The sequence below is a fragment of the Hemicordylus capensis genome, chromosome 2, assembly GCF_027244095.1.
Source record: "Hemicordylus capensis ecotype Gifberg chromosome 2, rHemCap1.1.pri, whole genome shotgun sequence".
Lineage (NCBI taxonomy): Eukaryota > Metazoa > Chordata > Lepidosauria > Squamata > Cordylidae > Hemicordylus > Hemicordylus capensis.
In genome coordinates, this window is record NC_069658.1 from 401,658,265 (window position 1) to 401,685,967 (window position 27,703).

Sequence of the window (27,703 nt, forward strand, 5' to 3'; positions counted from 1 at the left end):
TAGGTTTAAAATTTCTTTTTTTAAATTTTTTTGCAAATTCAATTTTTATTGATTTTAACAATAGCAATATTATCATTCATTAAAAATACACACATAGAAGGTGGACTTCCCACTCACATTTCTTCGTGAATCAACAACTATAAAATTTACCCTTGCTATGATAATAATTCAAAACATAAGTTCAAAGCCTTACAAACATAATTAATCTAACCAACCTGCGATTTATACTAAATTTCAAACCCTGCTGTCAAGTCCATAGTAGGAAAGTAATTCTTTAGATACAACAAAAATGGTTTCCAATCTTCTTTAAAACATTCCAAGTTTTGATCTCTTAATAGTGCTGTAAGTTTTGCCATCTCCGCATATTCCAAAATTTTTAACAGCCAGTCTTCTTTTGAAGGCAGTTGACTAGACTTCCATTTCTGTGCATATATAATTCTAGCCGCCGTGGAGGCATACATAAAAAATGTTAAATTGGTTGTAGATATTACACCTTGTGTTATTCCCAGCAGGAAGGATTCAGGCTTCTTAGGAAATGTCGTTTTAAATATTTTCTTTAATTCATTATATATCATGTCCCAATAGGCTTTAGCCTTCCCACAGGTCCACCACATGTGAAAAAATGTGCCTTCAAAATGTCCACACTTCCAACATTTGTTTGAAACATTTTTATACATTAATGCCAATTTTTTTGGTGTCAGATACCATCTATACATCATTTTATAATAATTTTCTTTAATAACATAACATGCAGTAAATTTTAAATCATTTTTCCATAACTTTTCCCAGGCTGCCATTTCTATATTACGCCCCGCATCTTGAGCCCATTTTATCATAGTTGTTTTAACCACTTCATCTCTTGTTTCCTCCAAAAGCAACAGTTTATACATTTTAGAAACTAATTTTTCATCATTTTGACATAATTCCTTCTCAACATTTGAAGTCTGGTCCTCGAATCCGACTTTAAGGTCCTTCTTATACATCTCATTTTACTGATGATACTGAAACCAATCTCTAACCAAATCTTGTATTTCAGTTAAGCTTTTTAACTTACAATCCTTTTCCTGAAAATGTAACAAATCCCTATAGGTACCCCAACACATTTGCATATTTACTTCTTTACGTGATAAGGCTTCTATCGGAGATACCCATAACGGAGTTTTAGGTTCAAACCAATTTTTGTATTTTAACCACACCCTCATTAAACTCCTTCTCACATAGTGGTTCAAAAAATCTTTATGTATTTTACTTTTTTCATACCACAAATACACATGCCAACCAAACCTTCTGTCAAATCCTTCTAAGTCAAGAATTCTAGGATTTCTTAGCGTTATCCATTCTTTTAACCATGTCAAACAAACAGCATCAAAATAAAACCATAAGTCTGGCAAGTTAAGACTACCTCTTTCCTTTGCATCTGTTAGATTCTTAAAATTAATTCTTGGTCTTTTCCCCTGCCAAACAAACTTAGTTATGTCCTTCTGCCATTGCTTAAAACAAGTTAAAGTGCTAATTATGGGAATAGTCTGAAAGAGAAACAACATTTTAGGCAGGACATTCATTTTCACCACTGAAATTCTTCCCATTAAAGACAGATTCATTTTAGACCATCTTTGTAAATCAATTTTCACTGAATTCCATATTTTGACATAATTATTTGTAAACAACAGGGAGTTGTTATTTGATAACCAAACCCCCAAATATTTAACTTTCTTCTCCACTTTCAGCTCACTTATTTCAGAGAATCTGTCTTTGGTTTTCTGATCCATATTTTTAGTTAACACCTTAGTCTTAGTCTTGTTTATATGAAATCCAACCAGCTGACCAAATTGTTGTATTTTATCCAAAAGTCTTTCAATCTTATCCATTGGATTCTCTAAAAACAGCACAACATCATCTGCAAAGGCTCTCAGCTTATAATCCTGTTTCCCAATTTTGGGACCATGTAATTTATCATCTTCTCTGATAGTTCTACAAAGCACTTCTAGAACCAATATAAAAAGCAATGGGGAAAGTGGACATCCTTGTCTAGTCCCTTTTTGTATTACACAATTGTCTGATAATTCCCCATTTACAATAATCTTAGCATATTGCTCCGAATAAATCGTCTTAATTGCCCTAATAAAATTATTGCCAGCAGTCATTACCTCTAGTAATCTCCACAAAAACTGCCACGAAATATTGTCAAAAGCTTTCTCTGCATCCAAAAAAATCATCGCCATCTGTTTATCATTATGTTTTTCATAGTACTCCAGTACATTCAAGACTGTTCTGACCTTATCTCTCAATTGTCTCTTTGGTAAAAATCCAGCTTGATCTTCATGAATAAAATGCCTCAGTATAACCTTCATTCTTCTTGCCAAAATAGCAGCAAAAAGCTTATAATCATTATTTAAAAGTGAAATTGGTCTATAGTTTTTAACTAACGTTAAGTCTTGGTCTGGTTTGGGGATTACTACAATATTTGCGTACTTCCATGAATCCGGCATAGACCCTTTTTGTAAAATATCATTCATAGTCCATTGAAGAGGTTGTAAAATTTGATCTTTAAGTGACTTATAGTATAAAGCTGACAGTCGATCAGGCCCGGGGGCCTTATTGGGCTTGGCTTGATTTATTACTTCTATTACTTCCATAACTGTTATCAGAGCATTCATAGTTTCTATTTGCTCCTTAGTAAGTTTTGGAATATTTTTGGTCCTGAGAAACTGCTCAATTTTTTTGTCTTCAACTATTTTGCCTTTATATAATTCTGAATAATATTTAAAGAATTCCGCTCTTATTTCCTTTCCATCATAAGAGAGCCTGTTTTTTGTAAGTATTTTGGATATATAATTTTTCTTCTTCTCAGATCTAATTTTCCAAGCTAACAACTTGCCTGGTTTGTTTGCGAACTTGAATGTCCTTTGCTTAACGTATTTCAAATTCCGTTCTAGTTCATTTGCTATTAACATAGAAAGTTGTTGTTGCAACATTTTGATAGCTTGTATGACCGTCTTCTTATCTTTAGCCCATAATAATTCCCTTTCCTTTTTGGAGATCTGCATCAATAATGTCTCTTTTTTCAGTCCTCTTTGCTTTTTAAAATATGAATTTTGCTGTATAAAAAAACCTCTCATAACCGCTTTACTTGCATCCCAAACAATTTTATTGTCCATTCCCTGATTCAAATTCAGTTCAAAATAGTCCTTTAATTTCTTTTTAGCTTTCTCCATGACGTCTGGTTTTTTCAAGAGGTATTCATTCAATCTCCAACGAAATGAGGTCATTCTTTTCTTCTTCCATGTAAAGCAAATTGGGTTATGATCTGAAAAAGTCCTAGGTAAAATATCCATCCTTTCCATACATGGTGTAATAGCTTTAGATGTCCAAACCATATCTATCCTTGAATGTGATTGATATCTTTCAGAGAAATAAGTATATTCTTTTGCAGTGGAATTTTTAATTCTCCACAAGTCATAAAGATCCATGTGTTCTACTAAGTCAAAAAATACTTTTGGAAGTTTACCTTGTAAATTCCTATCCGAAATGTCGGATTTTCTATCCAAAGATGTCGAGACAACTCCATTAAAATCTCCCAATATAATCAAATTGACATTCGATAGCTCCGCCATCTTTTGATCCAAATAATTATAAAATTCAACTTTCTTTTCATTTGGGGCATAGATTCCAATTATCACTGCTTTAATTCCAGAAATTAGAATTTCCAATGCTAATATCCTGCCTTCTTCGTCTTTAAAAATCAGTTTAGGTTCAAATTGTTGTTTGACATAAAATACTACCCCTCTTTTTTTTTTTCTTGTCTGAAGAAACAAATTCTTGTCCTAAAGCCTTATTAACCAAAAATTTTCTATCTTGCTTTCTAATGTGGGTCTCTTGTAAACACACAATATCCAAATTTTGTTTTTTAAGAAAATGAAAGACTCTGTTTCTTTTAACTTTAGAATTTAACCCATTAATGTTCCAAGAAAAAAATCTGTAATTTCGTTTGTAATCCATATTGTCAGGTTCTATTTATGTGTTGAGGAAGCAGGGTGCTCAGGAGATAAGTCTTTTTTGTATTTCCGCCAAAATTCTTGCACTTTAAGAAGCTCCGTAAGTCTATTCTTCTTACCCTTGTAGAAGAAAGACACTCCCTCTGGTAATTCCCACCTGAAACGTATTCCATTGGCATTTAATGCCTCAGTCAAAAATTTGTAATCCTTACGTTTCCTTAAAATTCTAGCTGGAATTTCTTTCAAAATTTTTATCTGATGGGCGTCGATTGTGAGGGCTGTAGTAAAGTGAGCCTGAAAAATTCGCTCAGTAATTGATTTAGAGGTAAATTCCACCAGGCAATCTTTAATTAATTTATTTTTTGTGGCAAAATCCGAATTTAGGCGAAAAGCTTTCTCAATCTGTGCCTCCATCTCTCCAGCTGTAATTCCCAAAAGTAATTCAAGTTCTTCCCCAAAGTCATTTCTTAATATTCTGATCAGCTTTCTCTGGGATACCCCTGAACCTTAAGAGTCTCTCTTTTTGTCTTAATTCCAGCAATGCTATTTGATCTAATAGATTTTCTCTGCCATCTTTCAGTGATCCCACATCTTTCTCTAAATTGTCAACCCTTGATTTAAATTCTTTATTGTCTTGTGCTAATCCTTTGACGGTTTCCTCTATATTTGACGCTCTATCATTTATTTGTTGCATGTTCTGCTTGACTTGAGTCATATCCAAAGTAACTTGTTGGAGGGCATTAGCGTTTGACTGAAGAATTTATTTCATTTCTGCCAGTGTCTTATCCAAATTTTCAGCCATCCTGACTTCCTCCACGCCTGGACTTGGAAGAGAAAATTTCCTAAGCTGTGGCTGTATCTGGCTTTGGTGTAGTTTTTTTGACATTATCTTCCTCTTTTTCTTGTCCTCTTTTTTTTTCCCTTCCCCCTCCTTCCCAGAGGCGTAACTAGGGAAAACGGCACCCGGGGCAAGCACTGAAATTGCGCCCCCCCCCCCCGCTGCCCCCCCCAGCATACATCTGACTGACACACATGTTTCAGAAAACTTTTATTTTAAAATTTTTTAAAAATTACAAAAATTATCAAAAATTTCAAAATGCGATAACAAAAAATGCAATAAATAACCAAAAATCCAACAAATAACCAATAACCAAAAATCCAACAAATAACCAATAACCAAAAATCCAACAAATAACCAAAAATCCAACAAATAACCAAAAATCCAATAAATAACCAAAAATCCAATAAATAAACCTAAAATAAATAACCTAAAATCATAACTTGGCCCTCCTTGCTTTCATAGATGCAAATTGGTCTATAATGCCATCAAAGTCAGTTTTGTCTGTTTCCTCTCTCTCTCAACAGCTTAATTCTTGAAAGACCATCTGCTTGGTTTTCACTGCCGCTCTTCATGGCAGAAACCTTCCCTTTCCCTTAAGGCTTCCCTACATAGTCAAAATGAGCAGTAAACTCATGCTACATGTTCAGCTTTAGTGAGTGCAATATTCCTAAGATGTCTTTAGAAAGACAGTGGCACTATATCTTATCCCCAGATAACCAAGCAGATGCTTCAGGGAATAATCCCAGAGTACTGCTGTAAAAGATAGCACAGTTCTTCCTATTAGTAAAACTGTTGTTCGCCTTCCTTTTAGTTTAGAAAATAGCTGTATGAATACTCTAGTGCTGGAAGAAATAGGTTATGTAGTCTTCCCAAACCTATAAGGTAGCAAACTTTACTAGACAAGATCAGAACACTGCAGTGAAATTTGACTAGATTTTCCCCAAGCCTTGCCAGTAGTCCTTAAAAAAACACACACACAACCCTAAATTATCTAATTTGTACAACAGGGAAACATAAAACATGGTTTAACATGTTCTTAAAATGTCACATAATAGCCGGGGGGGATGCAGGTTGTGATGAGAATTGTGTTGTGTGACCCCCTTGCTTCCCCAATGCCTAGGCTATTATATGACATTTTAAAAATATTTTAGAATACAAGTAATATCCAACAGGCACCCATGAAATTTGCACAGCAACATTATACATTATAATCACAAAACCAATGTATTCTTATTTTGGAGAAGCAGCAATTTTTTCATGTGACAAAATAGTGCCATTTGAGTGCTGGGAAAAGGTGATCTCCCCACACAACAGAACTTTAGCATTGAGGGAAGATATGTAGCTTATGTACTATGGATCAGAAACAATTGCACATTTATAACACAAAAACAAATGATCATGTGCAAAGGTCCTTTTGTCTAGTACTGTGAACCTACTCTACTTAATGGATAACATTTACAAAGACATCTGGTACCCAACACTAAACATTTGTACTGATATACCTGCCCCAAAATGATGATGCATGTCCTTACAATGCTACCACACAATCATGCTAGGATACTAATGTTCTGATGTGACTACTGATATACTACTCCCCATTCTCAGCACTTGCATGCAGGCAAAGCAAATTTTAGGATTAGGTACTAAACTCCTTTGAAATCTAGTAAGACTTGAATCCTGATCTTCAAAGCATTGCCTTGGTTCAGACCCCTTTAATATGTATGTAGTTTGCACAGGCAGAACTGTTTTACGGTCTAGCTCTGGATTCCTAAGTCTCCACCTTGCTGCATGTAAGTGAAAAATAGTATGGAGCAATCCTTTCACCTGTGATTGCGTAAAAGGCACAATAAGCAGGTTTATCACTTTTAAAAAGCTGTTTACAAATTCTTCTGGAAGACAAGATTTTTTTTAGGTTCCTATGTTATGTACACCATGTACATCAGCCGCGGGTGAGCAGGGGCCAGGGCAGGGTTCCTCGTCCTCCTTCCACCCGCCCCGGCAGCAGCAGGGGCTTAGTCCTCCTTCCACCCGCCCACAGGCGCCTGCGTGCGCAATTGAGAAGTGACGCCGGGCGGCATGCCTCGGCGTCGCTCCAGACGTAGCCGCCGCCCGCCGCTGCCGGGGAGGGTGGAAGGAGGACGAAGCTGCCACCCACCGCTGCTGGGGCGGGTGGAAGGAGACGAGGAACCCTGCCCTGCCCCTGGCCCCTGTGGCTCAAGCTCACACCCAAACACCCACCCCACCGTAGTGAAGGGCAGCAAGGGGGACGGGGGCGAGGCGAGGGGAGGCCCGCGGCGGCGGCGGCTGAATGTTTAGGGTTTGTTCGACCAGAAGGAGAGGAGGAAGAGAGAGCGGCCGCGCTGCTCTCTGTCTGCAGCCCACAGCGGCAGCGTGGTGGCCCATGATGATGCCGCGGCCCCGCGCCATGCCGCTTTTTTTGACTCTGAGGCCGCCCTCCCCACACCCACGCCACCCACTCTCCAGCTGCCTGCCGCCCCTGCCAGCCTGAGACACCCCCGACGGCCCCAACAAGTACTTCAAGAACCAATAATTAAAGACAAAAGAGAGACGCATTGTAATAAAAGTAATTAAAAAAGTTTTAAAACACACACACCCCTGATCCTCCCTTTAAAACTTTATTGATGGTGTGCAATAAATCTCAGTTTGGGGTGGCTTTTGGGGGGGCAAACTCCTTGGGGGGCTCTTTTCCCTCCCAGGCCCAGCCCGCGCTCCATGCCCAGCCCGCGCTCCATGCCCTTCCTTTCCCTCGCTCGCCTCTCCTGGGAAGTGCACTTACTTTCCTGTGGAGCTCGCAGCTCGTTGCAGCGGGATCCCGGCTCTGCTTCGCTCCAGCCAGCAGGAGGAGGAGGCAGTTCAGCAGCAAGCCAGCCCCGGCGGCGACTCCCGTGTTTTGTTTGCAGCCGAGCTTCGTGTGCAACTTAGCAACACTTGGCCCCCTCCCCTAGAGCCCATCTTCCCGGGTCTGGCAAGTCACGCCTGCACCGTGGGAGGGGAGGGGTGCCACCGCCGACCCGGACTAAAAATTTTTTCAGGAAAGAAAGGGGATTGGCAGGGGCACCTTTTGGCGCCCCCTACCAAGTGGCGCCTGGGGCACGTGCCCCCCCTGCCCCCCCTATCGTTACGCCCCTGCTTCTTCCCCTTTCTCAAGGAAGAGAGAGAGGAGTAAAACACTTTCACAGCAGGGTTTAATGTTCTTGGTCTCAAAAGAGAAAGTAAAAGCCTGTGATTATTCTCCAAATGTAAACAGTTCTGCACCACAACTCATATCTTATCAGTAGCAGTTCAATTTTCTCACAGTAGTGTGGAACGCCTTATGACTATAATTGGCTGAGTTAGTGATAGACAGCTTAAATGACGAATAGCAAATCTCCTCTTCCATAAACTTTTTCAAATAGTAAGAAAAATAATTCCCACTATTAAGATCTTTTTCCAAATACTAAAAACTTTTGAACATCAGTTAGTCTCTTAACTTCCACTAATTAACAGGAAGATTGGATTCCTCTCCTTATTTATAGCCAAAAAGAACTTACAGCCGCGTCTTGTAACTGTCTTCCCAGTAAACGCAGGAGAAATTGCAGCAATTTAACATCAAACACGTTGAAAGGTGAGCGTCTTGAACTTTAGCAATTAATTAGATCGAAGCCGTAGAGATTGGCTGCCAGCCAGCTTTGGTCAAAAAGATTTTCGCAGAAGAAAGACAGCTTGATTTAAATCCTGCCCCCACCACTCTTACCTAAGACATAATTGCGACCTCCGTCGCAACTCTGGCTTAGAGTGCTGGAAAAGGGGGGACCGTGGTTTATCTTGATCTACCCTTTAATCCAGGGTAAAGTGGGGGGGTTTTGAAGCCTCAAAACCCCCCTAAATTCCTTCTCGATCCTCCCGTCAGAGAGGCGTGCAGCTGCGTTGGCAGTCCAACCGGAAGTCCCAAATTTCTTTATTTTGATAGGGTTTCTGTGGGAGGGATCCTCGTTAGGTGTCAGGTGTCAGGAAAGGGAAGGGTTAGCAATTAGTTTCCCTCCCCAACGATTTTTTTTTTTTTTTGCATCTAAAAAACCATACTGCTGCAGCAGCTGTCATGTACTCACCACTGCCCACTGGCAGTGTGCATGTGGCACACACACTCTGCTGGTCAGCCCCCCTCCCTTCGCTTTCTAAATAACCAACTCCCCCCACCCCCACTCACCCCACTTTGGCCTTTCTGTCCTCATCCCCCTAACATTTAAAAATGCTCCTTTACTTCAGACTTAAATTAAAAAACAAACAAACCCAAAAGAAATGGCTGGGAGGGTAGACGGTAGAGGTAGAGTGCCAGGCAGAGAGAGGGGTGATGCTGGTCACAGCAGGGTGCAGCAACAGGGGCTTACTCCCTGAGTCACCCCTCCCCCTGCTTTTGTGTACAGGCTAGACTTTGTGGGTCTGCCTGGTCCCGCACCACGGCCTGTGGCCAGGCAAGAGTTGGGGGGAGGGCCTCCCCTGTCAGGGAAGAAGCTCTTCCTGTGCCAGTTGTAGAGGAAGTGCAGGCAGAGCCGGCTGCCAGTCCGTCCAGATCTGTCTCACCATCCTCCGCAAGGTGCCTGGGGGTGGGAGCCCCCATTCTGTGTCTGTGGAGGTACATGAAGATAAGTTATGCAATCGAGTTCACCTCAATTCCTCCCCACAACTTTCCTATCCTAACACCCCCATACACCAGTTCTCCTGGCAGAGGTGTAAACTCTACTCTCCAAGCAGGCAATAGAACCTATCTTGAACTCAGTCTCCCAGGGTTTCCATTCCACCTACTTTACAGTCCCAAAGCCGGACGGCTCTCTACATCCCGTTTTAGATCTCAGGGATGTGAATCGTTGCGTCATATACAAGTGCTTTCGAATGGTGACTATCCCAACCATCCTAGCCTTGCTTCACAGGGGAGATTGGTTTGCTTCCCTGGATCTCCACAATGCTTATTACCATGTCACAATTTGGCCGCAACACCGCTGCTGTCTCAGATTCCTGGTGGCAGGGCAGACATTCCAGTCCCGTGCACTGCCCTTCGGCTTTGCTTCAGCACCTCAGGTGTTTACCAAGTGCATGGCCCCAGTCGTCACTCACCTTGAACAGCAGGGGATCCAAATCTCTCCTCTCTCGACGACTGGCTTCTGGTGGCCAGCAATGCTGCTACCCTTGAACTCCATCTCAACATCACTATTTCACTTCTCACAGCTTTAGGCCTACAAATCAATTACAAAAAATCCAAACTCAGTCCATCCAGATCCATAGAATTCCTGGGGCTCTTGTTCGATTCCACCCAAGCGCACCTCTTTCTACCGGACAGGAGAATACAATCCATATCGTCCCTCTCTGCTGCCCTGTTATCTCATCCCTGTCAGATGGCTTCAGTCATACAGCAGATGCTCAGCTACATGGCGTCCACCACATACGTCCTCCCACCCGCCTGTCTTTGATCCAGGATGCTCCAACAGTGCTCCTGCAGTCCTTCACTCCTCATACAGACCTGCTGTCCTGCCGCCTTCGAATCCCTCCACGAGTCTTGCACTCCATCCGATGGTGGAACGATCCGGACAGTCTCCCTGTGGCAGGGGCGTAATTATAACAGGGCAAGTGGAGACAGTTGTCTGGGGGCCCACTGCCTTGGGGCCCCCCCAGAGGCAAGTCACATGACTGACTCCCCCAGCTACGCACCCGCCTGGGCTTCCTTCAGTTGTATTCATCCTCCGAAATTGATGTGAGTGTTAAGACCTGGAGCTACCAGAACAGCAAGTCTTTCTCTAGTACCATTGAATGACTTGCATCGTCCACAATTCACAAAACCTTTTAAAAAATAATTTAGGATGATGTTCTATTGTGGCACATAGGATATATATATATCTAACACCTATGTGATAGATATAGATATAGATATATATGCTTTTTGTTACTACTATTCAGCCTCATTTAAGATTTCTTTACTTCATGAGCTGAGCTTCAGTGGCGGGGGGCATTTAAAATCTTGTCTCTGGGCCCACTCCAACCTTGCTACGCCCCTGCCCTGTGGGCTCTCCATTCCATCCTCTATGGCCCCGCTTCTCACTCACCACCGACGCGTCGGAGTCAGGCTGGGGTGCCCACCTCCTAGATCTCCACCTCCGGGGCGTATGGAACTCTTCAGAGGCCACTCACCACATCAGTTTCCTAGAGCTGCTGGCCATCTTCAAGGCTCTGAAGTAGTTCCTCCTAGTGGTGACTCACTCTGCGGTCTTTATTCAGATGGACAATATGACTGCGAAAGCATACCTGAATTGTCAGGGGGGCACTTCCTCCCTCCTCCTCCTGAACTTCTCCAGCAAGATTTGGTTCTGGTGCGTCCACCACGGAATCACTCCGTCAGCCGTTCATATACAGAGCAAACTGAACATTCAGGCAGATGCGCTCAGCAGAGCAGGGACCACGTCTTATGAATGATACATGGACAGAGGCACTCTGGAATCTTTGTTTCAGATGTGGTTCACACCCACAATAGATCTCTTTGCCTCCAAGATCAATGCTCAATGTCACCAATATTGCTCGAGAGCGGGTCTCGGACTCAATTCACAGGGTGAGGCTCTTGCCCTTTCCTGGACAGGCCTGTCAGCCTACATATTCCCTCCCATACCTTTGCTGCTCCAGAAGATTTACTAAAAGGGTACTCCAGAAGATTTAACAGGACACCCCAGAATGCATACTAATCACTCTATGGTGGCCCCGACGCCCTTGGTTCCCCCTCCTGCTCCACATCTCCTACACCTACAAACACCTGCAAGAAACACCCTACCTCCTCACTCAACACAAAGGCTGCATTCTTCACCCAGACTTAGCTGTCCTCCACCTGACCACGTGGTGGATCCAGCCGCCTTTCCGGTAGACCTTTAGCAGGTCCTCTCAGCAGTGCTCAAGCCTGCCACGATAAAATCCTATAGAAGCAAGTGGACACGTTTTACCAGATACCTAGAGTCTAAGCATATACCCCCGATGGAAATTTCTGTCCAGATCATCTGTTCCTACCTTCTGCTCCTCAAGGAGTCTGGACTCAAACTCACCTCCCTGAGGGTGCACTTGGCCACCATAGCCGCCCACTCCTCCCCCTGGTGGAGCACCCTGGTTCCGGGACCCAATCATCAAAACAATTCTGAAGAGTCTCTCACATCTCTACCCCAACCCTCCCACCATGGCCCCCACTTGGGACCTCAGCCTGGTCTTGGCTTGCCTGAAGCGTGCTCTCTTCGAACCCATGGCATCAGCTTCTATGGATCTCATATCTTGTAAAATCACCTTCCTTGTGGCTGTGACTTCTGCCAGGAGGGTGAGTGAACTGAGGGTGGACCCCCCCTTACCTCACCTTCCATAGAGACAAGGTTGTCCTCAGACCGGATTTCACCTTCCTACCTAAGGTGGTCTCCGCTTTTCATCACTCCCAACCCCTCACCCTACTGGTTTTTCCCCCGAACCCTACTGATGATGCCCAACAGCACCTGCACACATTAGATGTGCGTAGAGCTTTGGCCTTCTATGTACATATTACTACCGCGTGGCGAACCTTGCCTTCCCTCTTCATTTCGCATTCTGGACCAAATAGGGGTGCACAAGCATCTGCACAAACTATCTCTCATTGGGTAGTATGGACCATTACTCTAAGTTACCAGCTTGCCAAAAAACCGCTCCTGCCTTCCATCAGGGCACATTCTACGCGGGCTGTGTCAGCCTCCACGGCTCTCGACAATTCTGTTCCTTTGGACATTATATGCCAAGCCGCTACGTGGGCTTCCGAACACTCATTTATGCAGCACTACGCCCTGAACGTACGTGCCCATAGGGATTCTGTCTTTGGACAGGCAGTGCTGCAATCACTCTTCAGCTGACTCCCTTTTCCACTTAAGATTGGCACTGGGTGCAGCTTGTTATGTGTCCAGTCGTGTTGAGCATAGAGACCACGCCGAAGAACGATAGGTTGCTTACCTGTAACTAGGGTTCTTCTAGTGGTCATCTGTGCTCTTACACGCCCATCCATCCTCCCCACTTTAGTCTCTTTCAGGTGGTGGACTCAAAGACTGGAGAAGGAAGCCCGTGCAGCTGCATATAACCTACAGGGATGGGGCTACCGCCAAAAAGATCTAGAGAAGGATCTAGCTTGAAAGAACTCCTATGAGGTTTCTGCACAGGTGCAAAGCCCAATCGTGTAAGAGCACAGATGACCACTAGAAAAACCCTAGTTACAATACTGTCATATGGTAGTATGTGTATATTTTAATTTAAATGCCTTTGCTCAACTTTACCGTTGTATTTTGGGTATCCTTATTCAGCGTTCTGCTCACGATTGGGCATAGGTTCTGTGTAATTTTTCAAAAATTAAGATTACAAATAAAGTCGTGGTCAAGCCTCAATTTTATTCAAACTTAATTTTTATAATGAATTGACAGACACCTCTTGATTCTGTTGTGGATTTTTTTGTTTCAATGTGTGCTGTTGTCATCACTCTTCCACTTGTGAGGGAGGAACATTGTTGTAACTACCAATTCTCTATGCTGTGTATTTTAAACTAAGTAATTCTGCAATGCGTTGTCACTTCTGCTTGAGGTGGGGGACAGGGACAGTAACAACTGTTTTCTCCCCGTGCTGTGGATTTGCTGCAATATGTATTGACATGTTTGCGGGGCGGGTGGGAGAAGATCTGATGCTATTCCTGTGGATTTCATGTTGCAATGCTTGTTATCCTGTGTGGGAATGGGGAACATTAACATTTCTGGATGCAGTGGATTTCATTGTGTAATGTGTGCTGTGCTATTGTCACTCTATGGTTGGGGATAGGGACACAGTGACTGGGTGTGGGGTGTGCACAGCAGCTTGCTACACGCCTTGAGGACACAAAACAGCCCCTTGTCACCTGTGGGTGGCTCCTGGGGTGCTACAGCAGGTTGACTGGTAGGGCCCCATGGGTACAAACTACCACCCAAACCCCAAAGGAATAGTGCAAAGGGGTGGCTTTTTAAAGGAATTTTTGACTTTGAAGTGCTTCTGCTTTTTCTGCCATAGGGAATAGTGGGGATTCAAGTCGTCCCCATTACTCCCTGTAGGTAATGCCAAGGTGGTCCAAAGTGGGTTGTAGGATAGGGCACATTGGCTGCCAACCACCCCCCAACCTGCAAGGCAGTGGGGTATTCAGGTGTTTGTTTGTTTTTAAGGAATTTTTGAAGTGTTTAGACTCTTTGGTGTGTAATGAATCCTCATAGGGACTCATTACTGGATTACTGCAATGCACTCTATGTGGGGCTGCCTTTGTATGTTGTCTGGAAACTACAGCTGGTTCAGAATGCGGCAGCTGGGTTGGTCTCTGGGTCATCTCGGAGAGACCATATTACTCGTGTATTGAAAGAGTTACACTGGCTGCCGACAAGTTTCCAGGCAAAATACAAGGTGCTGGTTATTAGGGTTATTAAAGCCCTAAACAGCTTGGGCCCTGGGTATTTAAGAGAACGTCTTCTTTGTCATGATCTCTACCGCCAATTGAGATCTTCAGCAGGGGTCCAGTTGCAGTTGCCACCGGCTCATCTGATGGCTACTCAAGGACGGGCCTTCTCCACTGCTGCCCCAAAGTTTTGGAATGTGCTTCCTATTGAAATAAGAGCTTCCCCATCTCTGATAATTTTTTTTAAAAGCTTAAAGGCGCATCTGTTCACCCAGGCTTTTAATTAAATACTGTTTTAATAGTTTTAACATTGTTTTAAAACATTGTTTTTAATTTTTTAAAATTGTTATAATGTTTTAATTTTTGTTGCCATTTATTTTGTTCTGTTGTAAACTGCCCAGAGATGTAGGTTTTGGGCGGAATAAAATTATATTAAATAAATAAATTAAAATTAGAAAAAGTCATTACACACCAAAGAGTCTAAAGATTTCAAAAATTCCTTTAAAAAAAACCCTGAGTACCTCACTGCCCTGAGAGTTGGGGAGTAGTTGGCACCCATTGTGCCCTTCCTCCCAAACTACTTTGGATTACCCTGGTGCTACCCACAGGGAATAAAGGGGCCACATTGAACCCCCATTATTCCCTATGGCAGAAAAAATGACTCCAAATTCAAAAATGTCTTTTAAAAAATTGCCTCTTTGCACGCTATCTTTTGGGGTTTGGATAGTTGCCACCCATTGCCACCCTACCTACTCTGGTGCCCCCTGGCTCTTTACATTTCCCCAAAATCAATTCAAATTTGAATCAAATTGAATTTGAATCGAATCTGGGCTGATTCGAGGGGGCTAGATTTAAGGTCAAATTGAATCTTGTGGATTCAATTTGACCTTGAATCACAAAAAATGATCCATGCACATCTCTACCCTAGACGAGAATGTTTGCTTGTATTTCGTTAAATGGAAAAAGGCGTTAATGATACCTGGAGACTAGCAAATTCCGAGTCAATTTGATCAAAATTTGCCATAAGGAAAGGTGCCACTGTAATGAGAATATCTCCTTTTTTCTGCAGCATGCTTTTCTGCCAACGATGCCAGAAGACTTGTTGGGTAAAGCTGCAGAGTGGCTAGCATCAGATGGGCTTAAATGGTATAGTAAGTATTGCGCCCCATCTTTGAAGCTAGAAAGAGTCATTGTTTCAGTGGTGCTTTCCAAAAAGGGTAATGGTAACACACCAGCTGTTGTTGAACTAGAATTCCATAAGACATAAGAACAACCCTGCTAGATCAGGTCCAAAGCCTATCTAGTTCAGCATCCTGTTTCACACAGTGGCCCCCCAGATGCCTCTGGGAAGCCCACAGGCAAGAGCTGAGGGCATGCCCTCTCTCCTGCTGTTGCTCCCCTGCAACTGGTATTTAGAAGCATCTTGCCTCTTAGGCTGGAAGTGGCCTATAGCCATCAGACTAGTACCCATTGATAGACTTGTCGTCCATGAATTTATCTAAGCTTTTCTTAAAGCCATCCAGGCTGGTGGCTGTCATCACAACTTGTGGCAGAGAATTCCATGGGTTAATTATGCTTTGTGTAAAAAATTACTTCCTTTTGTCAGCCCTAAAGTTCATGGGATGACCCCTGGTTCTAGTGTTTTGTGAGGGCAAAATTTTTTATAGACCTCTATCATGTCGCCCCTCGGTCCATTTTCTAAACTAAAAAGCCCCAGGTGTTGTAGCCTTACTTCGTAAGGAAGGTGCTCTAGTCTCTTGATCATCTTGGCTGCATAGTGCTCCAAATGTGGCTGCACTATAAGGGGATTGGCCTTTTTCACAGCTGCCGCACATTATGTCGACACTTTGAAAAACTGTCCACCATGACCCAAGATCTCTCTCCCATTCAGTCATTGACAGTTCAGACCCAATCAGCGTATTTGTGAAGTTTGGGTTTTTTGCCCTAATATGTATCACTTTACACTTGCTTACATTGAACTCCATCTGCCATTTTATCACCCATTCACCCAGTTTGGAGAGATCCTTTTGGAGCTCTTCGCAATCTGTTTTGCGTTTCACTACCCTATAGTTTGGTGTCATCTGCAAATTTGACCACCTCACTGCTTATCCCAACTTCTAGATCATTTATGAATAAATTTAATACAGATCCCCTGGGGGACTCCTTAATTCCCTCCATTTAGAGAACTATCCATTTATACCTACCCTCTGATTCCTGTTCTTCAACCAGTTACCAATCCATACATGAACCTGTCCCCTTATCCAATCACTGCTAAGTTTTCTCATGAGTCTTTGATGAGGAACTTTGTTGAAAGCTTTTTGGAAGTCCAAGTATATTATGTCAACTGGATAATCTTTATCCACACACCTAATGACACCCTCAAAAAAACTCCTCAAAAGTTGGTGAGGCAAGATTTACCTTGGCAGAAGCCATGCTGGGATTCCTTCAGGAGGACCTGTTCCTCTATATGTTTAACAGTTGTATCTTTGGGAATGCTTTCCATCAGTTTGCCCAGCACAGATGTTAAGCTAACTGGCCTGTAATTTCCTGGATCCCCGCTGGATCCCTTTTTGAAAATCGATGTTACATTGGCTGCTTCCCAGTCCTTCGGTACAGAGCCTGATTGTAGGGATAAGTTATATATTTTTGCAAGGGGGGTGGCAATTTCATATTTGAGTTATTAAGGACTCTCAGGTTGATGCAATCTGGCCCTGGCAATTTGTTATTTTTTAATTTTTTTAGACCGTTAAGAACGCCATCTCTCATCACCTCTATCTAACTCAGTTGTTTAGCCTCTGTCTTTGAGAAGCTTGTTTCAGGCACAGATATACGCTCAGTATCCTCTTCCATGAAGACAGATGCAAAGAACTTGTTTAGTTTATCTGCAGTCTCCATATCCTCCTTAATAATCCCTTTCACTCCCTCATCATCTAATAGGAATATGCATGGAACCAGCGACTGCCAGTTCGAAAGGTGGGGGATAACTTTAAAGACTGGAGAGGGTGCTCTTACACACACACACACACACACACACACACACACACACACACACACACACACAGCTGCGTTCCCCCCGCTAGCGCTGTCCTTAAAAATGGTTCAACGGGTACCTCCTTGCTGCCCCCAGTGACTCACGGACCGGAAGTACCCGGAAGTGCCTGGTGCACGAGAAGTTTCCTCTTCTGAAGCTCAAAGTGTCTATGTTAGATTTCCTTGGCGATTCTCTCCTCACATGTATACTGAATGTGATCACACTCTTTGGTCACTGTTCCCTAAAGATGCCGTGACAGTGACATCCTGCACCAGGTCCTGGGTGCCACTCAGGATTAAGTCCAAGGTTGCCTTCTCTCTGGTTGATTCCATTACCAACAGTTCTAGGGAACAGTCATGCTAGACATTTGGCCTCTTTGTAATTACTTGAATGTGAATATGCCCAGTCTATGTGGGGTAATTGAATTAGCCCATCATTGTTACAGCTCTGTCTCTCTTTGCTGTCTCACTGATTTCCTTCTGTAACTTCCAGTCACTGTCAGCATTTTGATCTGGAGGACGATAGCACATTTCTAGTAGAACATTTTTTCTCAGACCTTGTATTGTCACCTACAGAGTTTCTGTGGAGGACTCCAGTCTTCCTAGGATTTTTTAGCTTGTTAGATTATACTCCTTCTTTGACATACAGTGCTACTCCACCTCCAAGGCGCCCCTCCCTGACCTTTGTATAGAGTTTATATCCTGGAATAACAGTGTTGGACTAGTTCTCACTGTTCCACCAGGTTTCTCTTATGCCCATTATATCTATGTTTTCATTAGCAACCAAGCACTCCAGCTTGCCCATCTTGGCTTGGAGGCTTCTGGCACTGGCATATGAGCACCTGTACGCTGAATCTCTTGCCTGGTGTGTGCTATCTTTCTTATGGCCATTTGATCCCTTTGAGCAGCTCTCACATCCTTCTGTCTGCTCTTTTCCTAGTTCTGCTCTGTCCCCCCGGGTGTCATTTTAAAAGCTGCTGTGTGGCTTTTTTGATTTTAAGCACCAGCAGTCTGGTTCCATCTTGGTTCAAGTGGAGCCTGTCCCTTTTGTACAGGCTTGTCTTGTCCCAAAATGTATCCTAGTGCCTAGCAAATCTAAACCCCCTTCTCCTGGCACCACTGTCTCATCCACACATTGAGACCCCTGAACTCCACCTGTCTCACTGGCCCTACGTGTAGAACAGATAGCATTTCTGAGAATGCTACCCTGGGTGTCCTGGACTTCAGTATGCTACCTAGCAGCCCAAATTTTGCTTCCAGGACCTCCTGGCTACATTTTCCAACAATGTCAGTAGGCCAATATGCACCACGACAGCTGACTTCTCCCCAGCACTGCTTAACAGCCTATCTAGGTGCTGTATGATATCTGCAACTTTTGCATCAAGTAGGCAAGTCACTGTGGTGCGGGCTACATGCAGGTCACAGACCCTTCTTTGCTGCTGCAATCCAAGGACGTCTCAGTGTGGGTTATGCTTCTCCACGTGGCTCGAAGGCAGGACTGTGCAAATTAAGTTGAAGCCTTGAAGAGCCAGGGGAGCATGTCCCCACCCAGTTCTTTTAGTCCTGCGTTTGACTCCAGGCAGTTCTCTCTCCGTTTTCCCCTGATTGCTTCCTTGCTTCTCCCTCACCTATTTCCATTTATTCTTCTTGACTGTTAGCTTTGTTTCTTTGTTCAAAAATCTTCTAAAACTCTATCTCAACAAAAAGAAAGAAAAGAAAGAAAGAAAGGGGAGAAGTTAACTTTAGTTTTACTTTCAGTTTTGCTTTCAGGTTTTTTCCTCTCCCCCTCCTCTCCTCACTACTTTTTCTTGTCTTCTTTCTTGCCCTTCACTGCATGGACCAAGATAAACACAAAGTTCACATTAGGGTCCTGAAGGGAAAGCACCAGCAAGGCATTCCAAAGGACATACAGGCAGCTGGTAATCCGCCCAGGTGGCTGTGTTACTGCAACTGCCTAGAGAACATCTGTGCAAACCCCTAGTCTAAGCAGCTATTCTGATTCGGGGGGAGGGGCGGTGCTCTTAGGTGGTTGCCTCTCTGCACTCTGGCATGCCTGGGAGTGCACTGCCTCTGACCGCTGGGTACACACTTTCATTGAGGCGGCTTACTACATAAAAGCAGGATGCAAATCTTCCTCATTGCTTCCTTCCCACTTCAAACTTCTCGCAGATCTTTCTCTTTACCCCTGCTAACTTGGCAAAGAGGCACCTTTTAACGTGGTGATTCTTTTTATTTAGCAGGGGGAAAGTAACTGACCCTCTCCACCCCCAGCACAGTACCTCCAGTGACTGTTGCTAGTGTCTATCTTAAGTTTCTTTTTAGATTGTGACAAGGTGGATTTGATTTAAATCAAATCGATTTAAATTATGATTTAAAACACTAGTCAGTAAGACTAGATTTAAATCATGGTTTTTTACATAAAGACTCATTCTTGCTGGTATAAACTTAATATTTACAACCAGATGAATGTTTCATTTTTGGAATAATAACTTTTCAGATTAGTTACAGTTAGATCACACATTACTGATTTGGTTATACTATTAGAAATACATAGATAATTATGAAATTATTGTGAGGTGAACTATCTCCCAAACGATTTCTCAATTTAGAATGAATTTGTCCAAAGGAAGAGAATATAACCTTTATGAAATATACCTGGGACACATGAAAGAAGAAAATACAGAAATACTCACAGATATTTCTGAAGTTGTGGGGTCAAGTGGCAGGAGACCAGTTTTTCTGTGCTAATTATCCTATTTTTGCTCTGAACGCATCTATGGATTTTGGATATGAAGTGTTCTGTAATGGGAGTATGTAGCAGAGTTAGTTGTTGGAAGACACTCAGATTTGTTCATTGCAGAGAGAACATTATTTATTTATTTATTTATTTATTTAATACATTTCTATACTGCCCAAAATGCAAGTTCTCTGGGCGGTTTACAAAACAATAAAAACAGCTAATAAAACATTAAAACATTTCAACAATTAAAATTAAAAAGCTAAAACTATTAAAACAATTAAAACAGTATCTGATTAAAAGCCTGAGTGAACAAATGTATCTTGACTGCCCTTTTAAAAGTTGTAAGAGATGGGGAGGCTCTTATTTCAGCAGGAAGTGTGTTCCAAAGGCCTCGGGGCAGCAATGGAGAAGGCCCATCCCTGAGTAGCCCCCAGATGAGCCAGTGGTAACTGCAGACGAACCTCTCCAGATGATCTCAATGGGTGGTGTGATTCATAGCGAAGAAGACGTTCTCTTAAATACCCAGGGCCCAAGCTGTTTAGGACTTTAACCAAAACCTTGTACTCTGCCCGGAAACTTACCAGCAGTCAGTGTAGATGTTTTTAGATAGGAGTGATATGGTCTCTCCAAGATGACCCAGAGACCAATCTGGCCACTGCATTCTGGACTAACTGCATTTTCCGGACTACGTACAAGGGCAGCCCCACATAGAGTGCATTGCAGTAGTCAAGTCTGGAGGTGACCAGAAGATGTACTACTGTTCTGAGGTCATTTATCTCAATTAATGGATGCAGCTGGCATATCAGCCGAAGCTGATAAAAGGCACCTCTGGCCACTGCCTCAGCCTGGGACACCAGGGAGAGTTTTGTGTCCAGAAGCACCCCCAGGCTGTGTGCCTGTTCCTTCTGGGGAAGTTGGACCCCATCCAGAACAGGTAGATCAGAATCATCTCCCAAATTCCAACCCCACACAGTAAGTACCTCCATCTTATCTGGATTCAGTCTCAGCTTGTTACCTCTCATCCAGCCCATCACTGCCTCCAGGCAGGCATTTAGGGAGGTTATGCCTTCTCCTGATGATGTTGACATGGAGAAATAGATTTGGATGTCATCAGCATACTGATAACACCCTGCCGCAAATCTCCTGATGATCTCTCCCAGCGGTTTCATGTAGATGTTAAACAATGTCGGAGACAATATGGAGCCCTGAGGGACCCCATACCAATGCATTATGCATTAATGTATGCTATTTTAATGTTTTATTATTGTTTGTGTAAGCTGCCCTGAGGATCTTTAGATTGAAGGGCGGCATGCAAATCTTTAAAATAAAAAACATACCACAGATATATTGATGTTCTAGTAGTTAACCTCTAAAAGAAAATTATTTTAACTAGAGCAGCAGCAGAAAAATATTGGAAAAGGTGGGGGTGCTTGTAACCATGCTGGCATGCTGTTGCACATGCCTGTAATACTCATTTAATACAGAATGATGGAATCAGTTGGGATTTCTGCTCTCTCATTTCTTTGTAAGAGATGAATATTAAAGGCTGAATAACTCTTGAACTTCCACAGAGGTAACTATTGGTGAGCAACTTGGATGATTCCTTTCTCTTTCATATGATGTTCCTGTTTATGAAGACTTGAAAATCAAACGACATATTAGTGTGAATATATGGCTGCCACCAGTCTACATCTCTGCTAGGGATGTGAACAAACCAGCCCAGGCATCCACGGGTGGGGCGGGAATCAGTTGCTTTAAAAAGCAGGTAAGCAGGTTCTTACTTGCTCCTCTGCTGCCCCACCATTTTTCTGGGTGCAGTGCTTACTTTTCAAAAGGCTGCACACAGTTCCTAGCAGCCTGTGTGCAGCGTCAGCACACACATGGCTGCTGTGCATGCGCAGCAGCCATTGCATGCCAACGCCGTGCACAGGCTGCTGGGAACAGCGCTGCTATCACACATGGCCTTTTGAAAAGCAAGTGCCGCACCTGGAAAAGTGGTGGAGCAGCCAAGGATCAGGTAAGGACCTGCTTTTTAAATGAACTGATCCCTGTCTCGCTGGACCAGTTTGAATGCAGGGGCCCAAGCCAGTTGGCCCTTCCCTAAGGAGGAGCCGAACTGGTTCAGGCACATCCCTAATCTCCACCTGGGTAATCTTTATTTAAAGAAGATGCATGGCATGATTTGACATCTTACTCAGTTTGTTCCTCTTTCCCGTTGCTCTTCATGAGCTGCTGCTTTCATATGGATGTGGAAGTGATAAGCATGGTAATATATCATGGCACATTAATGATGGATTTGAGCTTGTGTGTAATTTTAGGAATATTCTTTGTTCCATTTACAGTACTATTATGCTGATCTTTCTCTCTTACTATTAAAACAGCCTGTCCAAAGGGCCACCCCTGCACTGTTGGAGAGGTAAGAAAGATTTTGCTATATAGTTTTTGCCTGTTGTTTTATCTATCCTTTAGTATTTTTTTAAAGCTTTATTAGAGTTTCCCCCCCCATCAAAATACGAAAAACCCTAACCCTAACCCTGCATTGTTCAATTAAATAACCAGTTTTGAACATAAAGAATAGAATCAGCTGGCTTCCTCCAATGAACATTCACTTTAACCAAGAACAAATGTAATTTAGAGCATTGTTCTTCTATATATTTCCAGAAGGGTTCCCACCTGGCATGGTACTATCCTTCAGTATTATAACTTGCATAAAGATGCCTTGAGACCAAACCAAACTGGACCTGTGTTATACCATAGTATCCAAACACAAGTCTTCTGCAAGGGATAGATAGATAATGGGACACTGAGATTGATTTTCAAGGAGGAGACATCTTAGCCTTGTGCCAGGTAGATTTCAGGGTAATCATGTAGGTCTAACTCCTTTATGTCTGGTTGTAATCTTTGCTCTCTTTCCTGTTGTTTTCAGTGTGGTCTTCCCATTGAGCGTGGTCGGTGTCCAGATTGTGATGAAGAAGTAGGAGGCGAAAACCATATTCCATTATCCAACTTTAAAAAAACTGAGTATGTAGTTCTACACCCCACTCCCTCCACCACCGCTGGAAATGCTGAATGGTATAACCTTTTGTTGAATAAGATCTTGGAAGATGGGGCCCATGCAGGTGTTCCAAGTGAATCCATTCTGGGACAGGGCTCTGCCTTGCCATTTGTGATAGGTTTGGAAGTGGAGATAGGTAATTTCCCTGCTGTGATTCTGCAGTGATTGCTTTATTCACCTATTTCAATTTTCCTGGGATGGTCAGTGTGGAGGAAGAGCTCTCTTTCCCACCACTTGCCACCATATGCAGAGGAACCACTCTCAATTCCTCCTAACCTTTTGCTGCTGCCACCAAGCAGACTTCTTGTATAGCTGAGTCCACTGCAACAGCCCTTCAAAAATTACCAAAACCAAAAAACTCCAGTAGTGTGGAAAGGCTTATAGGCGTGGGGTGGAGACCAATCAACAAGCCTCTAATTTTTATATAAGAAGAAAGTTTACTTTTAGAAAAATCGGTTCAATTAAAACATTTTTGGTAGCAAAAAATACAAACTCAAAACAGTTACAGAGCATGTCAGGGAAAATAAAAAGCTGGAAAACAATGCATCTACTACCTGGCTCTGTACTGGTCCCTACACAGAGTCCTCTGTATTTTCTTGCTTCTCAGCTTCAGGCTTCCTGGGCAGTCTCTTGTCCTGGTTACAGCACAGGTCTGGGGCTCAATCTAGCCTGGCTTCTTCTTTGATTTCAGCTCTGATTGCAGCCACAGTACTGAATCGCTCAGCCTGTGCTGATAATTCTTCAGCTCTGGTTCAGAGAGATTCTCCCTTTCTCTCTGCCCACTGACTTTCTCCAGGATTATTCCCCATGACTCTCCAGTGCTGCTGCTCTTGCTGCTCACTGCTGGACTCCTCTGGACTCATTCTCTTGGACTCACTCTGACTTTCTTCTGCAACCTTCAGCTCTGCCTCTCTTCAGCAGACTCTCTCTACTCTCTCAAACTCTCTCTATATATGTACATTCCCCCCCAACAGTTTCTCAGCCCAGCCAATCAGAACAAACAAAATTTCCTTCCATTTTAAAAAATCTCTTTCCCCCAAAAAAACCAAATGTCAAACTAGAGAAAAGCAAGTATGCACTTCTCTGCTGCTGCAGTCCAAGGGTGTCTCTTGAGTGGGTTATGCTTCTCCACGTGGCTCTCTAAAGGCAGGACTATGTAAATTAGATAGAGTCTTTAATAGCTGGAGGAGTATGGCCTGCATGGCTCCAAGTCCTGCATGGCTCCAAGGCAGTTCTTTTTAGCCCCTTATCTCTGTGACTAATCCTTCCTTTCTTTTTTCCTTTCAGGCTTTCTCTCTTGGTTCTCCTCTTTCAATTTGCCTGTGTTGTTTGCTTTTTGTTCCATATCTATTAAAAAAAGGTTTCTTCTCAGAGTTTGTCTTCTCCCTCTCTCTCCTTGCCCTCTATCAAGCGCTGGGCTCCCTTTTTCTGTCTTTACCTTCTTCCCCTTTACTGCATGGACCACGACAATCATGTGATCCATGTAAGGATTCCTAAGGGGACGTTCCGAGTGGTCCTCCCGAAGGCCTTATAGGCAGCCGGCAAGCTGCCCCTGAGGCCGCAGAGCTGAGCCTGCCCAGCAAAAAGAGGGAGCTCCGAGCAGAGTGAGTGCGCCACTCAACAGCTGAGGGGCAGCATTCCAGAGCTTGCGCCTGCTCAATTGGGCGGTTTACAAGGTGGGGGAGCGAACCAGGCTCCAACCTCGTTCCAGCCCACCTCCAGCTCTCCAAGCTGAGTGCCCTTTGAAAATACAGGGCCGCTGCTCTCACCTGCTCCCCGAAGCCTTGCTTGAGCATGCAGCTGCTGAGCCCGACCTCCTGCTGGCTCTGATGGCCTCCACTAGCTGCCTGCAGGGCATGGCACCCGACAAGCGCCAGATCGCTTATCAGCATTCAGCAGTGGCAGCAAGCACAAGATCAGGCCAGGCAGCAACGAAGGTCTCCTCCACCACCTGGGCTGTGGTCACCAGGAGCATGGCAGCAGGAGCTGGAGCAGAAATGGTAAGCTCGGGGATCCTCCATTTCTACTACTCCCCCTCCCCCAGGGCCCTCAGGGGGATCTGTCCTTTCCCAGACCACTCCAGCACTGCAATTTCTTAACCAAATACCTTCTGCTATGCCATTTGCCTGGCGTGCTTGGTTTGAGGATATGTTAGCACATTCTTTTGAGCGTTACAACCAACTACAATAAAAAGAGAAAGCGGCCTAGGTGGGAATCATCCTCTCTCTCAAGCACTTCGTCTTCTGTGTCTGAGGCTCCAGTCCCTAAGAATGCAAAGAAAAAGTGCAAACACACTATAAAGGCAAAAAAGGGGAGATCTAAGTCTAAACAAAGGGATAAGGGTGCCCACTCCTCAGAACTCTCAGACCATGATTCACCAGACCCTAGAGCAGGGGTGGGGAACCTTGGCACTCCAGCTGTTGTTGAACTACAACTCCCATCATCCCCAGCCACAATAATTGTGGCTGGGGGTGATGGGAGTTGTAGTTCAACAACAGCTGGAGTGCCAAGGTTCCCCACCCCTGCCCTAGAGGGTCCACGCCCAGAGCACCTGTAGGGCCCCCTGGTGGGAATCCTCAGTCTCCTCCAGCTGCTCCAGTTCCTGTTATCCCCTTAGATGAAGAGCCCATTCCAAAGGGAAACACACCAGAAAATACTGGGGACCCCTTGGGGTGTGGGTGACCATGATCAACCTGATAAAGAACCAGAGGATGTGGAAGCCCCCAGAGGCTTTCCCAGTCATTAAATAATTTTAATGATTTGTTTTATTTTGTTTTTATTGTGTGTTATGTATTTTAACTTGTGATTTTAATGTCGGAATTTGTACACTGCCTAGAGATTTACATATCAGGCGGTATAAAAATATGATACGGTAGATAGATAAATTAGACTTTGTGCCACTAATATCCAAAACCATACATACATTGGGGCTTGATCCGCCTACTCCTCAGGAAGCCCAGCCTCTTAGTAAAAGCGCAATGGTTTTTCCTGGTCCAAAATCAAACACTATGACACTCTCAGTTCCTAAGCACTTTGTGGAGACTGTTAAGTAGGAATGGAATTTTTCCACATCTAATAGAAAGGTGGTGGCAATAACCAACAAATTATATGCCTTCCAGCAGGAGGGGGGAGAGATTATTAATACTCCTCCCATGGATGCACCAGTGGTGCAAATGATTTCAGGATTGGTCCTCTCCAGGGATTGGGAGTCCACCCTCAAAACCCTTCTGATAAGTGCATGGAAGGGGCCGTGAAAAGATCACATGACTCCACCACTTTTGCAATGAGAGTTTCAACAGCTGCCTCTATGGTAGCCAGAGTGTCTCTCATCTGGCTGGGTGATTTAATCCAGGACTCTGCCTCAGACCCTGTTCACCTGAGGCAAACACTGTTAAAATTACACAAAGCACAGGCCTTTATTTTCTTCTGACTCCACCCTTGACTCTATTAGATTTGTATCAAGTGCAGGAGCTGGGCCACCGAAACTTGTGCTTAAAAATACTGGCAGGTGGATGCTACCTCAAAGAGCAACCAAGTTACCGTGCCTTTTGATGGGGGGAAACTATTTGGGGGTGCAACCTTAAAAGAAATCCTTGTGGAATCTAAAGATAAGGAAAAAGCAATGCCTTCCTCAACGTGGAAGCAAGACTGCCCACAGGGGAAGCGTTTTCCCCAACCTTTTCGCTCCCTTCACTCCTCCTTTGGTAGCAGGGATCAAGGTTTCAGGTCACAGCGGCCTTACTGGAGCAGATCCCGGTCCTCCAGACAAGGGTTTGGAAACAGGGCAGCCTTCGCTACCCAGAACAAGCCAGCCAAACAGCAAGCCTGACTCGGGCGGGGTACCCCTGGGTGGTCGCCTCTCCTCTCATTTCCACGTATGGGAGGGCACCACCTCGGACTGTTGGGTACTCAACGTCATCAAAGCGGGGTACTTCATAGAATTAGTCAAAAGTCCTCCTCCCCACTTCTTACCTACCCCAACTTCCCATCTCCCCTCCAAACACAAAGGTCTCACAGGGGCGATCTAGCACCTCCTGTCGATCGGAGCAATAAAGCTGATGCCAGAGTAACAACGGGGAGCAGGCATCTATTCCATCATCTTCACTGTGCCCAGAAAAGACGGCTCCCTATGAGTGATACTGGACTTAAAATATTTCAACTGCTTCGTAAAAAAGAGAAAGTTCCACATGGAATCCCTCAGGTAAATCGCAGAGGCCCTTCACCTTCTAGACTTCCTAACCTCAATAGACCTAAAGGAGGCTTATCTACTCATCCAAATACACCATGACAGTCATCGCTTACTGCGCTTCCTCTGCACATATATTACCAATAAGGGGCGTTCCCTTTCAGCCTCTCCTCAGCCCCTCGCATATTCACAAAAATCCTAGCACCAGTTATAGCACATCTCTGTCTCCTGGGAGTCAGGATATTTGCTTTCTTGGACGACTTGTTGATAAAATCTCCGTCCTTACAGCCTGTCCAGAAGGACTTCACTGCCACCCTGCAGGTCCTCCAGAACCATGGTTTCCTGGTCAACAGAGAAAAAAGCCAGTTACACCCGTCACACCAACATCTACATCTGGGTGTCATGATTCACACACAA

The 27,703-nt window shown here is 43.8% G+C and overlaps 1 protein-coding gene across 1 annotated transcript in view; it reads left to right on the top strand.

Moving 5' to 3' along the window:
* Positions 1-27,703, top strand: part of RNF213 (ring finger protein 213) — a 225,636-nt gene that overhangs the window by 154,332 nt on the left and 43,601 nt on the right. Inside the window, exons 50-52 of the mRNA XM_053293465.1 lie at positions 15,345-15,426; positions 22,427-22,461; positions 22,972-23,066. Coding sequence (XP_053149440.1) covers positions 15,345-15,426; positions 22,427-22,461; positions 22,972-23,066 — 212 coding nt within the window. The remainder of the gene's footprint in view (positions 1-15,344; positions 15,427-22,426; positions 22,462-22,971; positions 23,067-27,703) is intronic.